Here is a 14,591-nt window from a genome sequence, read left to right as displayed (position 1 = left end):
ATCATGTTAAAGCAGAAGTCATTTTTTCAGCTCTCAACCAGGGAGACAAAATTGTTTTTGAACTTAGAAATAATGTGGCATTTATTACAATAATTATAGATGAAAACTGATTCTTTTTTTTTTTTTATCATGGTACTATTTCAAACCAACAATAATGGGAAGTTTTTCAAGTTGTAGGTGTGATGTGTCCTAATATTTTCATCCATATAGTGTTTCTTTGATGTGGAGAAACAAAAACACCTCTGACATCAAGTTTTCAGTTCATAGCAAAAAACAGTGATGCATGCAGAATACAGCTGAAGGAATGTTTGATCAAGCCAATACACATGAGGATATAATAACATGTTAATATTCCAAAATGACTGAACCTTGAGCTAGTGCTAAACTTTAGGGCAGTGTACTTTTCTTAGCTGTTTTGAGTCTCAGCTTTGGTGCCAGATTTTAGAAATGTTAGCAAAACTTGATTGAAGTTGAAGTATGGCAATAAGAGTCGACTTTAAATAACATATTAGCAATAAAAATATTCATTTGATGCACAGTGCTTTGGATTTGTTGATGTCTGAAGAAATGTATGCCTGGAAATTTGAAGTTCCAAATCACGTTGGGCATTTTACAGTTTTTGCACTTCATCAGCATTTACCAATTTTTAGCCAATTCCTCTTGAGCCAAGATACAGCTTCAAAAATAATGTCAGTAATTGTTAAAACTTCACAGTCATTAGTGGCCACTGCTGTGAAACTCTACGTGAGTCATTCAGCAGCTTGTCTTTGAGCGAGTAGACATGGAGCATGCAGTATTCCATTCATGTTTCCAACACCATAATCACTCCTGAGCCTGCATTGTTTTCAGTGCACCTGGAGGATTATTGCATAGAGAGCTAAAGCATCTCAAAATAATGTCATGAAGGTGAATGTGCTTGTCACAAGGTTTTGCCAATGAGGTGCTGATTATTTTATAGAAATGTCTGTTACATACATGCGCTATACCTCTCGTGTGTGTGCATGTGTATAGATTATAGACAATCTGGAGTTAGCCATCACATGAATGAACCGGGTGTGTGCTTGTGGGGAGGTGGGAGGGATTACTTGTGAGACATAATACAATTCAATCTGAGAGAGTGCTGATGAAAGGAGAATGCAGCCGCCATTCATGCAGGTGTATTCTCCGCCAACTGACTTTGCATAATATGATCAGAGGATACTGAAGCACATGAGACATATTCTGACATATCCCACGGCTCTATCCCCCTACTGCATGTTGCGTAACAAAAACATTTAAACAGCTCCTGTAGGACACCCCACATTTGTTTTGTTATTCTCAAACATCTGCGTTTAACTTTGCTGTCATACAACCCCAATGAAAATGATTTAAACACTCTGGAAAATGTAAATAAAACAACAACGCAGTAACATTAAAATGTACTATGACCTGCATTTCATTAGAGATAGTATGAACGTGACATTTTTTTCATATTAAGTTTTGTCTTGTCACTTCATCTATATTATGAAAACCTTGTGACCTCTGCGTGTGTGTATGTGTGTGCGTATGTGTGTGTGTCCGGGGATTCAAACAAAATCCAGAAAGAGCTGAATACTGCAGTTTGGCATACTTATGTATTTTTGGTCAACAAAGAGACTAGCGAAAACGGCAAGTTGATAGGACCAATATTTTGGGAGATATCAGTTATTTTGGAATACAATAGACTTACAAGCACTTTGCTATACCCAGAACACTTTGGCGGTGACTGCTGGACAAATGTGGTACAGCATGCACACAACAGCATACAGCATACACAACAGGTAATAAAAATTATCACATAACCCTTGGGTCCCCACGGGTCAACGCACTAGTTTGTAAATACGCATCCATTCTTGACACTCACGCTGCGATAATTCAAGAAAAAGTTGGAACGGAGGAAATTTATGGCTAATAATGATGTGACTGCAAATGGTGTGAAGAGGTGTCATTATGATTCAGGACAGAAATACATAAGTATGCCAAACTGCAGCAGTCAGCTCTTTCCAGATTTTGTGTGAATCCTGAGACACACATACACTCTCTCTCACACACACACACACACACACACACACACACACTGAGGCCATTTGGCTTTTATAATATAGAAGGGCTCAGGATTAATGGGACAAACCTTTGTCAAGCACTGCAATACAGAGTTCCATTCACAAATACCAGGCAAACTTTTAGCCCATAAAGACCCTAACAGCCACTGGCGACCAAAACCATCTACTGATCTAAACGATTTAATAACAATTGGTCCACTAATCCTATCAATACATGTAAATAATTGGTGTAAAATGCAGTTTGTCATCTTTTCATGGTCATCAGATATGACACATTTGGACGTTCAGAGGCTCCCTAGTTACCGTGGAAACACCATCATCTTCTACAACATCAATTCACCAGTAAAACCCATGGAGTTGGATCAATGACAGTGGATGGAGACATTTGTTTTATGTTCAGCTAATGATTGATTTTGTTGAAAAAGTCCAATTTTCTTTGGTTTTCTCTGTTTCTGATATTATAACAACTTCATTCTGAGAGTTTATGAACATCTCCATGATCAGTAAATTAAATATGAGAATATACCTCATTTTCACTGAAAAAACACAAAATACAGAGGATAATATTGTCATAAATGGTGATAAATCACTTAAGAAAGGTTAAATAGTGAGAATAATTCATTTGGGAACTGACACAAAAGTAGTACTGGGTCTTTATGGGTTAATGTAACAAAAGGAAGTATTATGTCAACTGGCGACCAGGAGAGACATCAGTTTTTGGGGCTCAAGCCAGCCACTTTCTAATTCTTATTAATTTATCAACTCAGGAAAACCATTAATTATCGACATAGTATTCATTATTCTTCCCAGGGTTCACACAAAAACAAACAAGATATTCAGTTATCATTAACAAAATCGGCAATAAATGAAAAAACACAAGTGCAATATTCAGCTCAGGCACCAGTTAATAAACACATAGAAACAAGACAGTCAAACCTTTCATTACTGATAATAAACTGAGGGAAGAGTGGACTATCATGTTCAGACGCAATTTAACATCACATCAAATGAAGCCTTGCAACAACAACTTGATTAAAATAAGTAAGTGATACGTTGTGCTGCGATAACAGTGATACTAGTTTACAGTGTGATCTCATGAATGGTACCCGATGGTACTCATTCTGACCCTTTACTCATCATTGACACTGGACTCTGTTATTAACTTTGTCTCCTGCAGGTCTGTCATAAATCATTAATAAACTCCACATACTCATTACTTATGTAAACACTACTGACAAGATGGACATATAAGGGCATTGACATCTGCTCTGAACCCAAATAATTGTAAAACTTTAACATATTTGTGCTCGATGGTAACTTTAAGAAGGCCTTTCTTTGAGCCATGCATTATCAGATCTTGATGTTCTTCCTGGCTAACTTTTGTCCTCAAAGCTTTGATTAAAGGCTTTCACATGCAAATCTATGGACACTGATCCTCTTCACTGCATCCCATGAAATGGATGCTGTTTGCTTCATCCATCCATCCATCTGTCCGTCTGTCTGTCCATTTGTCCATCCGTCTGTCCATCCAACCATCCATCCATCTATCCATCCATCCATCCATCCATCCGTTCATCCATCCATCCATTCGTCCCTCCGTCCGTCTGTCTGTCCGTCCCTCCATCCGTCCATCCATCCATCCGTTCGTCCGTCCGTCTGTCTGTCCGTCCGTCCATCCATCTACCTGTTCGTCCGTCTGCCCGTCCGTCCATCCATCCATCCATCCATCCATCCGTTTGTCTGTCCATTTGTCCGTCCGCCCGTCCGTCCATCCATCCATCCATCCGTCTGTCTATTTGTCCATCTGTCCGTCCATCTGTCCATCCAGCCACCCATCCATCCATCCGTCTGTCTGTCCATTTGTCCATCTGTCTGTGCATCCATCCATCCATCCATCCGTCTGTCCATTTGTCCGTCCATTTGTCCGTCCATCCATCCGTCCGTCCATCTGTCCATCCATCCATCCGTCCATCCATCCATCCATCCATCCATCCATCCATCCATCCATCCATCCATCCACCTTATTTTAACCAGTCAATGCAACAGAGGGTGGGTGGACTCACAGAGGAAGTGTGGAGAAAATTCACCAACTGTTGCATTGTTAAATGGAACAAAATGTGTCCTGAAACACTTCCTTGGTTTCTTCAGTCCCTGAACGTCCAACTGTTCATTATAGTGTGAAAGCTCTTGAATGTGTGACAAATGGATGTACATTTACACAAAAAATCAAGTGAACCTTACCATACATTAACCCATTAGGACCCAGTGTGACATTTGTGGCAGTTCCCATATTAATCTTTCTCTATATTTAACAGTCCTTAAGTGATTTATCAGTATTTGTTCTAATATTATTCTCTGTATGTGTTTGTGGTTTTTTTTTCAGTGAACATCAAGTATGTAATTTACTAATCATGCAGATGTTCATATAAGCTCAAAGTAAAGTTGAGGAATATTATATAAAATATGGAGAAAACTGAAGAAAATGTGACTTTTTCAGCAAAATGTATCATTAACTGAAGATAAACCAAATGTGTCCATCCACTGTTATTTATCCAGCTCCATGGGTTTTACTGATGAATCAATGTTATAGAAGATGACAGTATTTCCTCATTCACTATAGAGCCTCTGAACATCCAAATGGGTCATAGCTGATGACCATGAAAAGATGACAAACTGTATTTTACACCAATTATTGACATGTATTAATGGATCAACAGGGATTAAACAGTTTACGTCAGTGGATGATTTTGGTAGATGGTGGATGTTTGGGTCTTTATAGGTTAAATATATTGTGTTCATAAAGGCTAAAATGAAATACAAATCAAAGTAAATTTCGATATTCCTACTGACGTCACATGTTCCATATTGTTCCAACCATGTCTAATTTGGGCTTGGGTGTCAGCTCAGGTCAGTGTCTGCAGACAGAGATTGACACCTGTCAGGCATTCCATGATGTAAAGTAATGTACTGTACCAAATAAAAGACTTGTGCATGTCCAAGTGATGAGGGCTCTGGGACATCGTCTGGTAACGTCATAATCTTCTCAGGACTGAGGTATAAAAGGGCTTCACTAACACATCCCATCATGCCACAGCAGCTCTGATCTCCTCAACGCTTCCAGCTGAGAGATACTGACAACTCAGGTGGTGAGTATAACTGCTGTTCTTTAGCTGCAGCCTTAAATGTGATGCACATAGGATTTTAAATACACGTCAAATTATATATGCAATGTAAGGTATATAATATTTATAGAGAAATACTGTAATGTACAATTTGTTTTAAATAATAAAATCAACAATGTATCTAATAATGTGATTATTTATTCAGTTATTTATTTATTTGTAGGTGAGACAAACAAACCCAAGAAGTCTATAGACTGTTGCTATACTATCCTATATACTTGGAATGTACATACTGATTGTAAAAATTATAGACTTATTTTTTTTTTTTTTTAGTTTGATGAGCTCTTGTTAATTTAAGAGTAAAGCCAATTCAGCACATTGAGAAAGTAATCTTCTTACCAAAGTGCAGTGAAGCTTTGTGCATTATGGAGAGTTAATATCTAATGTAAGCCTAGGATTACAGGCTTTACTGTGTGAACATAAGTTTGTAGGCGTGTGGATGATTAATTTTATGACAATTTCTAATAATGACACAAAACGTAATGGAAAGGAAATCCAAACAGATGGACAGTATTTACAGTTTTTATTTATTCATGTTCTTCTTCAGTCTTCAGTCCAGTTCCGAAGTCCAGTTCAAACTACAAGGACATGAATATTGATGTGCCCAAACCTGAGGCTAAAACAGGAGGAAACAAATTTCCTACCAGGCCCACCTGTCCTGGATCACCAAACAAAGGTCCACCTAAGTTCAAGCAGAGGAACTCTCGCCAGTTCAAGAGCAAGCCGCCCAAGAGGGGTGTCATTGGGTAAGACCTGTATTCATTCAATTATTTGAGTTTTTAAAAAAAAAATCTTCAGAACTTGCGGATGATGATCTTTTCTTCTTTCTCAGCTTTGGTGAGGAAATCCCTGGAATGGAAGGTCTTGGCACGGGTAAGCAGATTTTATAATGTTTGCTGACTTGAACATTAAAATATGAAACACATAACACAGGTTTTTCTGTCTATTAATAACTGTTCTGTCCTTCTTTATAGACTTCAACGTGATCTGCCCCTGGGAGGCTTACAGCCATCTAGAGCTGCACGAGTTGGCTCAGTATGGCATCATCTGACATTCTGCGTGGGATTTTTTTTAAAATTTTATACTATTCTTTTTTTACCAGTTTATTTCTTCTGCCAAAGGGAATAAATGTTAAAAGTCCATCAGCTTTTAACATTTTAGCTTTTCAACACTCATCCACCTCTACTGATCATCATATTAGCTTAGGACAGTGAATGTAGTGGATGCTATTCTTTGCATGAACTCTTTTGTAAGTTTGTTGTGAGTCTGTTTTCATAAAACTCTCAAGCTGCCATTTAAATATCCATAATCTCCTGATGCTTAACGTGCTCTTCTTTCCTGCGGGAGCTGTAACTTATAGTTCGCCTCACATTAGGGGCTTTAAAGCACCGCTTAACAGAAGAAATGTGAGTTCAACATTTGTCAGCATCAAGTTCAATCCAACGAAATAAAGCTTGTATTTTTGTAAAAACAGCTTCCAGAAAATCTTTATTTTCTCCTAATTTACATCAATTTGTTTACTGAGAAACCAAAACAATATAGTATTTGAAACATTAAGCCACAGGTCTCAAACATGTGGTCCAGGGGCCAAATCCGGCCTGTGGGATGAATTTGTGAAGCACAAAAATTTACACTGAAGATATTAATCATTTTCATTCGGGTTTACATACAGACCAATTTAATCTCAGTTGGGTCAGATCGGTAAAATACTATCATAATAACCTACAAATACTCACAACTCCATATTTTTCTCTTTGTAAACATAAACATTTTCATGTCATTTTACTGTATTTCCACTAAAACAAACTATCATTTCACTAAGACATGAATAACCTGAACAATTATGAGCATTTTGAAATGTCTGAAGTGCAAGTTTGTCAATATTTTGCCTGTTATTAAATGTTTTGTGTATTTGTTGATCCGCTGTGATCTGTAAATTGTAATTTATATATGTAAATGATAAACTGAGACATAATTTTTCTAAAATTCCCATTTAGTTTATTCCTGTTATTTACATTGTTTTAAAGGATAGTTGGTAGATGTAAACATTTTCATCACATAATTTTACTTTTGTTTGTTGAGTATGACATTATTTATATATTATTCTGTTATTATTTCACTGGTCTGGCCCACTTCAGATCAAATTTGGCTTAATGTGGCCCCTGAACTAAAATGAATTTGACACCCCAGCATTAAGCAATTCTTCTAATCATACTTTAACTGTCCCTTTTTTGAGGATATGCAAACTGAAAGAAAATCAGTGAGATATATGTAAATGATGCAGGCAGTATATTAGCATGTATTTAGCTAATAGTTAAATGTTCATTGATATTTAATCAAATGGTCAGTTGCAATTATCACCTTTCAGTTTTTAATTTTAAACCAGCACCAAATGAAGCAGTTAGTGACCTTTTTGTACCAGCGTAAAATTATATAAAACAAGTTAAACTATAGACCTATAGATGTAGATGAGGTTTTACAGCAATCACAACCAACTGTCTAAGTTTTAAAGGTTAATTGAGAGATTATGACAGATTATTTTAAAAGTACTTTTACCACAGAAAGGGTCAGGATCCAAAATGGGTTGCCATTTGTCAAAATAAAATACATAATAATATGATACATTAATTTATTTTCCTAATTTTCCTGGATGAGCGTTAAGAGTTTATAAATGTCGGCATTAACAAAGTTATGTGAAATGTAGAGGCCTCTGATATAAAAGAGGATGAGATGAAAATGATGTAAAAGAAAAGAGAAAATGACATAAAAGACATAAATGATGTAAAATGCATAATTGAAGATGTCATTCTGTACAATTGGATTCCAAGGAAACATTACATTTATGTTTTGAGTCGTGGGCTAAAAAAAATGGGATCCAGTGTTTCAAAGTAATTCATAAATCACCAGAATTTGCTTCTTTGAAATGAATATTTGTCTAAATTTTGTCATGGTTTGGGTTACTTTTACACAAAGCTGGAGTTCAAAGTCAGTGTTGTACAAAATAAATACCATTATGTGTTTGCATTCTTCAGCTGATGTTACTTATAAGCTTTGTGCCACTGGATGCTTTCCAGTAGTCGTGTACTGATAAAAAGAGCCAGGATCTGGACCCCCAGTATGACGATGCTGACTATCCCAATCAGGCCTTGATGCTGCTCAACCCAGCGAGAGATTCCCCCCAGACAGCCTCCCAGGAAGATCACACTCTGAGCAGTGAACTCGTCCAGCTGCTGGGCTCCTACACCACACTGTGAATTCCACACAGTGCCGTTCTCCAAAGGGTCCACGCAGCAAGTAGCAGGTACGCCACAGGCCAACACTCCAGGAGCTGAGCAGTTGTAATATCTGAGGGAAGAGACGATTGGCAGAATCAGAAACCCACCGCAGACTACAATGACTTTTTTCAGAAAATGCAATAGGTTAAAGGAGCTATATGTTGTATTTCTACTTTGAAATTTGTATTTTAACCCTTTCATGCATGAATTATGAGAACCTTAGTCAAGATTTTTTTTCTGGAGTGTTTTTATACCTCCTTAGGCATAAAAAAAAAATTGTGATTGAGTTTTTTTTTCATGGAGTTACAAAAATGTCCATGCATTTAATTTTTTAAGTAAAGAAATATGTATTTAAAACCCAATATCAGAAAGTAACATGAAAACAATGATATAAAAACATTTTTAAGGCTGCTAATTTGATGTTTTCTCACATTTTACCATACTCTAATGCTAGTTATTACCTCATATAATATGCAAAAAACAACTCTTTTTGTCTAACAAATAACAACTGATTTACACTTAAACATGTTACTGCAGATCAGGTTTATCAAGAACAGCAAAGTTATAGTAATGGTATGAATTGCAGTGTATTATGGGATGTTGCATAAGTGTCCACTGTGTTGGCTCATATGAAACTAAAACAACAAAACCTATGAATATACAAGAGAACAGCTGGAGAAGAACTGTCCACTGGAGTGACCACAATGTATGAAAGGGTTAACAAGTAGTGCCAGGCACAACAAACACTGCCCATCGCATGTATTGTAGTTTATTTTGGCATCAATCCAGTTGATGTCATCTTGTCTATGTGTTTGCTGATGTCTGCATATCAATTGCCTCTATATATGTGCCAAGTTTGAAGTAAACTGAAACGAAAAGTAAACTGACGTTTTTATAGACATTTGAAATTTCACTCATTATAAGTAAATGAGAGAAAAAAAAGCTTTTAAAAAATTCATAAAAAATTTGAACTTTGACCTACTTTTCCCAAAATGAAACTGCATCTATTCTGGGTCACTGGCAATCTATAAACCCAGTCCGGTATGAATTCAAAAAATAGTTTTGCTGCTACAGACACACAAAATTTCGCCCATTATAAATAAATGGGAAATTAGAAAAAAAAAAAAAAAAAATCATAAAAAATTTGAACTTTGGCCTATTTTTCCCAAAATGTAACCACATCTATTCTGGGTCACTGGCAATCCATAAATCCAATCTGGTATGAATTCACCCAGTAGTTTTGCTGCTTGAGTGTTAACAAACAAACAGACAAACCAAACCAAAAACAACACCCCTTGCCTCCCCTTCAGTGGGTGGGGTAATTTCCTAAAAGTATCGTTGGAATAAAGAGCCTTGAACTTACAGCAAAGATGTCAATGTATTGGATTGCAGAGATATGAACGACCACTAGAGGGAGTAGTGAGTTTCTCTGCTGGTCTCCCATGGTGAGGAAAACTAACACCACAAGACCTTTGACCAAAGTGGCAGAAAGTGAGCAGATGTGATGAAAACCACTAAGAAACAACTTTAAGAGTCATAGAAAGTGATAAAGTGATAAAAGCTACAAGCACTGTTATTGTTTCCACCGCTGGACACAGCTCAAAATGAAACAAATGGAGTTTGATGATGAAATCACAGTGTTTCATGGGTGAGTTTGATTATGAGGCTTATGAAGGAATAAAGTTATTATGATGATGTGATGTTATTGTCTTTGCTAAGTTGCTGTTAGATCTTTAACACAAACCGTACAAAAAATGGAGGTTATTCGTGGGTTTACTGAGGCTGTTTTCTGTCTTAAACCAGAGCTAAGCTAACAGACCATAATGTAAACTATCAGCTGATGTAGAACGTAAAGATTATTCCATCAACTGTCAAAATGACTGGCTCTGAGTTTTAGTTTAGTTTAGTTTATTGTTTATTTGACAGGGACATTGTGCAGTCACATGATTGCACCAGAGTTAGCTAAAAGTTAATTTGCGTCTGCAGTCCCTGGGCAGGTAAACAGACAACAGTTAGAGGAAGATGTGTGTAAACAAAGAGCTTTATACTTTATTCAATGAGTGATGCAGCCTGTGGATCCATAATGTTGATTTGTTAGTGGTTTTGGTTCTAAGTGTGTACTGATCATGTACTGGTCATTTTATATGAGATTTTTTTTTTTGTTAATGTTAGTAGAACCAATAGGGTCTTTTAGTCTGCATTGGTATTTATTGTTGATTATTTACATGCATTTATTCATAGTTGCTTTCAGTGTTCTTGTATTTGCACACTGATTTATTTATGTTTGTCACATTGCACTTTGGATGTGGGCTGATGTCTGTGGTAAGCTGCAAAAGAATCGCCCGTATGAGATAAATAAAGTTTTCTTAATCTGAATCTAATGCATGACTTCCCCTGACGTTGAGGGTTTGCAGTATCATTACTACATAGAACCCCTTTAAAGTTGATTGGACCTTTTACATATCTAAGTCAGTCACTCTACTCACATGTTGATCTCCCAGTCACGGTAGTTATCTGCTCCACAACACTGCAGATTCGACTGGATCTCGTCCGTTATAAATCTCAGATCTAGATCATCCTGGTAACGCACCATGGCAGCCAACATCCCTGATCTCAGGTAGTTTCCGACCTCATCCTGTAGAGTATAGGCCAAAATGGCAACCAGCACCTGGACTGAAATGAGCACCAGCACCAGAGCGGAGAACAGCCTGAGTAGCCAGCAGTTCTCCCTTAAAGAACCCACGCATCCTGACAGACAAAGTATAGTCAACACAAAGCCCAGGGTCACCAGTACCAGCATTGGGTCTGTACCTATACTGCTAATCTTCTCCTGAGCAAATGACTCTTTACTGATGAGGCCCCACATTCCCAGACCAAGAATCACAAGGCCCAGAACAGTGAAGACCAGGTTACACAGGAATAGGAGGTATTTTAGGAAATAGTCCATCAGAGAGTAACGAGGTTGGATCCTTGTGAATGCAGGGCTGTTGTTGTCCAGTCCATTGTTTGTCTCCTCTGTGATTTCCTCTTCAACATCCCCTTTCCCAGATCCTGCCTTCAGACACAGGAGAATGCACTTTACATCACACCTCCACCACATTACAAGGCAGCGCATACAGTCGCGGAAAAAATGATGGTAACACTTTAGTTGAAGGTCTAGTTTATAATGCATTAAGCACACATTCATAAGACATTATAATGCATTTATAATGCATTATAAAAGACATTACAACAGTTTATGATCATGTACAACAACTTATACCAAGGTTAATAAAGTATTACAAGTGTAGGCATAATGTATTATAAATTCAGCTTCCATAATGTTTTATACATCCATACCAAAGTGACAACAGTGTTTGTCAGTGAATCTCAAGTCCTGGGTTACAGAACACATTCTAACCATCATAACTGTAGCCAGTTATAAAGACATGCTCTGACATGTAGTTTCTGAAACTGAATAATGCCTTATAAACATCAATAACAAGTTACAGGATGACTTTGAGAGCTTTTAGTAAAGTGACAACACTATATAACAGGGGTATTCAAATCCGGTCCTCGAGGGCCAGTACCCTGCATGTTTTAGATATTTCCCTCCTCCAGCACACCTGGAAGCCATTACCTCATTATCAGGCTTCTGCAGAGCTTGATGATGAGCAGATCATTAATTGAACCAGGTGTGCTGGAAGAAGGAATTATCTAAAACATGCAGGGTACTGGCCCTCGAGGACCGGATTTGAATACCCCTGCTGTATAAGGTTATTAGCAATTGTATATTATAACACAAGTATGATGATGTATGAGCAGTATCTGCTGGCTCTAAGTAAAGTGTAAATCAAAAATTATACATCAAAGTGTTCTTAATTACTCTTTATTTTGCAAAAACAAAAAAAAAACATTAAAAGAACAGAGACAGTAAATAGAAGTGTTACATGTTGATTTGTACATAAATAAAAAGTAATGTGGCAGCTCTAAATCTTTGTTAATTCAAACACATACTTTTTTTTTTTTTTTTTTTTTTTTTTTTTTTTTAATATGAAATCCCTAAAATAGATGGTTATAGGGACCAGTGACAAAACCTAACAAAAGTTCCCCACCTAAAAAACTAAATTCCTTCACACTGCTTTGGTATGGATGCATAAAACATTATGAAAGCTGAATTTATAAGACATAATGCTACACTTATAATACTTAAACTTGGTATAAGTTGTTGTACATGATCATAAACTGTTGTAATGACTTTTATAATGCATTATAAATGCATTATAATGTCTTACGAATGTGCGCTTAATGCATTATAAACTAGACCTTGTAGTAAAGTGTTACCAAAATTATTAAACCATCAAAAATCATCAAAAACAATAGTTATGCAATCAAGTGCTAACTCCTGTGTGTATCATGTGACTAAAACAGACAGAAAATAAAACATGGAATGCCTAAAAGCACTGTTTTTTCAGTACAATGCCATAGATATAGATGCAAGAACTGAAGTGATTTTTATTATCAGGAAAACATGGAAAATGGTTAGATATCAGCTCTGAAATTAAACTCTTACGAGCTGTTTTTGTTGTTATCATTATACTTGTCCAAGTAAATGTACCTTTAGTTGTACCAGGCATTAAAATGAACAAGAAATTGAAGAAAACAAGGGGTGGTTTAATATTTTTTTCCGCGACTGTAATCTGAAGACAAAGGTTCAAAATGACTGTTTACCTTTGGAATGAGCGGACTGGACTCATTCTGTGTAGAGTCTCTCCTCTGCCACGGTAAAAGGATCCTTCTTATCATCAAATATTTCTTCATGTTGTCCACCACCGTGAGACTATCTTCAATGTGCTTTTAGAATGGTGTGAATGACAGAAAGTATTGTAAAACATAGGGGGAGTAAATGCAACAGTATGAACAGAGGAGCATGTGAGTGGATGTGGTGTAGTCATGTAGTGTTCTGCAGTGCTGTGAGGCGTGGGATTTCTTCATCATGTGAGAGTCACAGTGAGGGGATTAGGTGGTTTTCTGTGTGCACCGAGAAGAATAAGGCTCTGATTTCAACAAGACACTCTTGAGGTCATGTTTGCTCACTGAGCTCATTGATACATCAAGGATTTCAATAATTATCACACTTAAAAAGAGAGTCAGCAAAATGAGCAGAGCGTAGATTAAGTATTTTTCACACCAAGGCAGTGTAATTGTTGCGTTTATTCATGGTGCATAAACATGATTAACTTCAAACCAAAAGCATCTCCTGACCTAAAATGTATAATTATTGAACCACTAATCCTATTAATAGATTAACCCTTTATCGGGCAAGTGACTGTTTTTGGTCATTTCTGCAAACATTAAATTCAGTGCCAATCCCATGCCTGAGTGAGATCAGGAAGCATGTTGGTTTTTCTAACATTATACAGTGATTCAGAGAGATTTTAGAGACATTTTAAAGCTGTAAATAGTGAATATGAGTCATTTTTGTCAGTTTATGACCTTATGACGGTTGTTTTATTGCATGTGTTTACTTTTTAGTAAGTGGTGTTTGGATATTTTATGGCAAGATGAGGTAGAGTGTTGTCGTGCCAACTGACAAGGAGGTAGATGACGATGTCCAATAACGCACTAAGATTGAAACTTTGAATTTCAGAGTATTTCAGTGAGTGCTCTATAAAGGGTTAGAATAATTCAGGTAAAATGCAGTATATCAGCTTTTCAAATGTGTTGTATTTGGACATTAAGAGGCTTCAGAGTGAACACGTAAACACCGTCATCTTCTGCACCGCTGATGCACCAGTAAAACCCATGTAGTTTGACTAATGACAGTGGTTGCAGACACTTCTTTTTATATAATTTGCCTAAAAAGTCTCTTTTTCTTAAGTTCCTCTATTCTGATTTAATAACCTTTGAATTTGTGCTGAACTTTTATGTACATCTACACGATCTGCAAATTAAATTTATGAGAACACAAAATATTTACTAAAAATGCAAAATGTATATGATAATGTTAGAATAAATGCTGATAAATCATTCAGGAATGGTTAATGTAGAGAAAAAAATATTTGGAAGACTCT

The 14,591-nt window shown here is 36.7% G+C and overlaps 2 protein-coding genes across 2 annotated transcripts; one reads left to right on the top strand and one right to left on the bottom strand.

The window, feature by feature from the left end:
- The first annotated feature begins 5,135 nt into the window (after positions 1–5,135).
- Positions 5,136–6,737, top strand: LOC115424930 (retinal cone rhodopsin-sensitive cGMP 3',5'-cyclic phosphodiesterase subunit gamma-like). The gene is made up of 4 exons (XM_030142330.1): positions 5,136–5,227; positions 5,811–6,009; positions 6,096–6,136; positions 6,238–6,737. Exons 2-4 carry the CDS (start codon positions 5,852–5,854, stop codon positions 6,312–6,314), a joined length of 276 nt encoding a protein of 91 aa, XP_029998190.1. The 5' UTR covers positions 5,136–5,227; positions 5,811–5,851; the 3' UTR covers positions 6,315–6,737.
- Positions 6,738–7,455: 718 nt separating this feature from the next.
- tspan10 (tetraspanin 10) lies at positions 7,456–13,504 on the bottom strand. Its single transcript, XM_030142423.1, has 3 exons — positions 13,249–13,504; positions 11,025–11,593; positions 7,456–8,608 (listed from the first exon to the last, which is right to left on the bottom strand). The coding sequence occupies exons 1-3, from the start codon at positions 13,336–13,338 to the stop codon at positions 8,302–8,304; spliced, it is 966 nt and encodes a 321-aa protein (XP_029998283.1). The 5' UTR covers positions 13,339–13,504; the 3' UTR covers positions 7,456–8,301.
- Positions 13,505–14,591: the final 1,087 nt, after the last annotated feature.

Source organism: Sphaeramia orbicularis, chromosome 8 (assembly GCF_902148855.1).
Source record: "Sphaeramia orbicularis chromosome 8, fSphaOr1.1, whole genome shotgun sequence".
Taxonomy (NCBI): Eukaryota; Metazoa; Chordata; class Actinopteri; order Kurtiformes; family Apogonidae; genus Sphaeramia; species Sphaeramia orbicularis.
This window is presented reverse-complemented; position numbering and strand designations above follow the sequence as displayed.

Bases quoted from the DNA above. Each gene is read 5' to 3' on its own strand.
- LOC115424930 (XM_030142330.1), top strand. From the start codon at position 5,852: ATGAATATTGATGTGCCCAAACCTGAGGCTAAAACAGGAGGAAACAAA. The intron at 6,010-6,095 runs GTAAGACCTGTA...CTTCTTTCTCAG, and splicing joins CCCAAGAGGGGTGTCATTGG to CTTTGGTGAGGAAATCCCTG. The intron at 6,137-6,237 runs GTAAGCAGATTT...CCTTCTTTATAG, and splicing joins AATGGAAGGTCTTGGCACGG to ACTTCAACGTGATCTGCCCC.
- tspan10 (XM_030142423.1), bottom strand. From the start codon at position 13,338: ATGAAGAAATATTTGATGATAAGAAGGATCCTTTTACCGTGGCAGAGG. The intron at 11,594-13,248 runs GTAAACAGTCAT...CTGTGTCTGAAG, and splicing joins CCAGTCCGCTCATTCCAAAG to GCAGGATCTGGGAAAGGGGA. The intron at 8,609-11,024 runs GTGAGTAGAGTG...CTCTTCCCTCAG, and splicing joins CGTGACTGGGAGATCAACAT to ATATTACAACTGCTCAGCTC.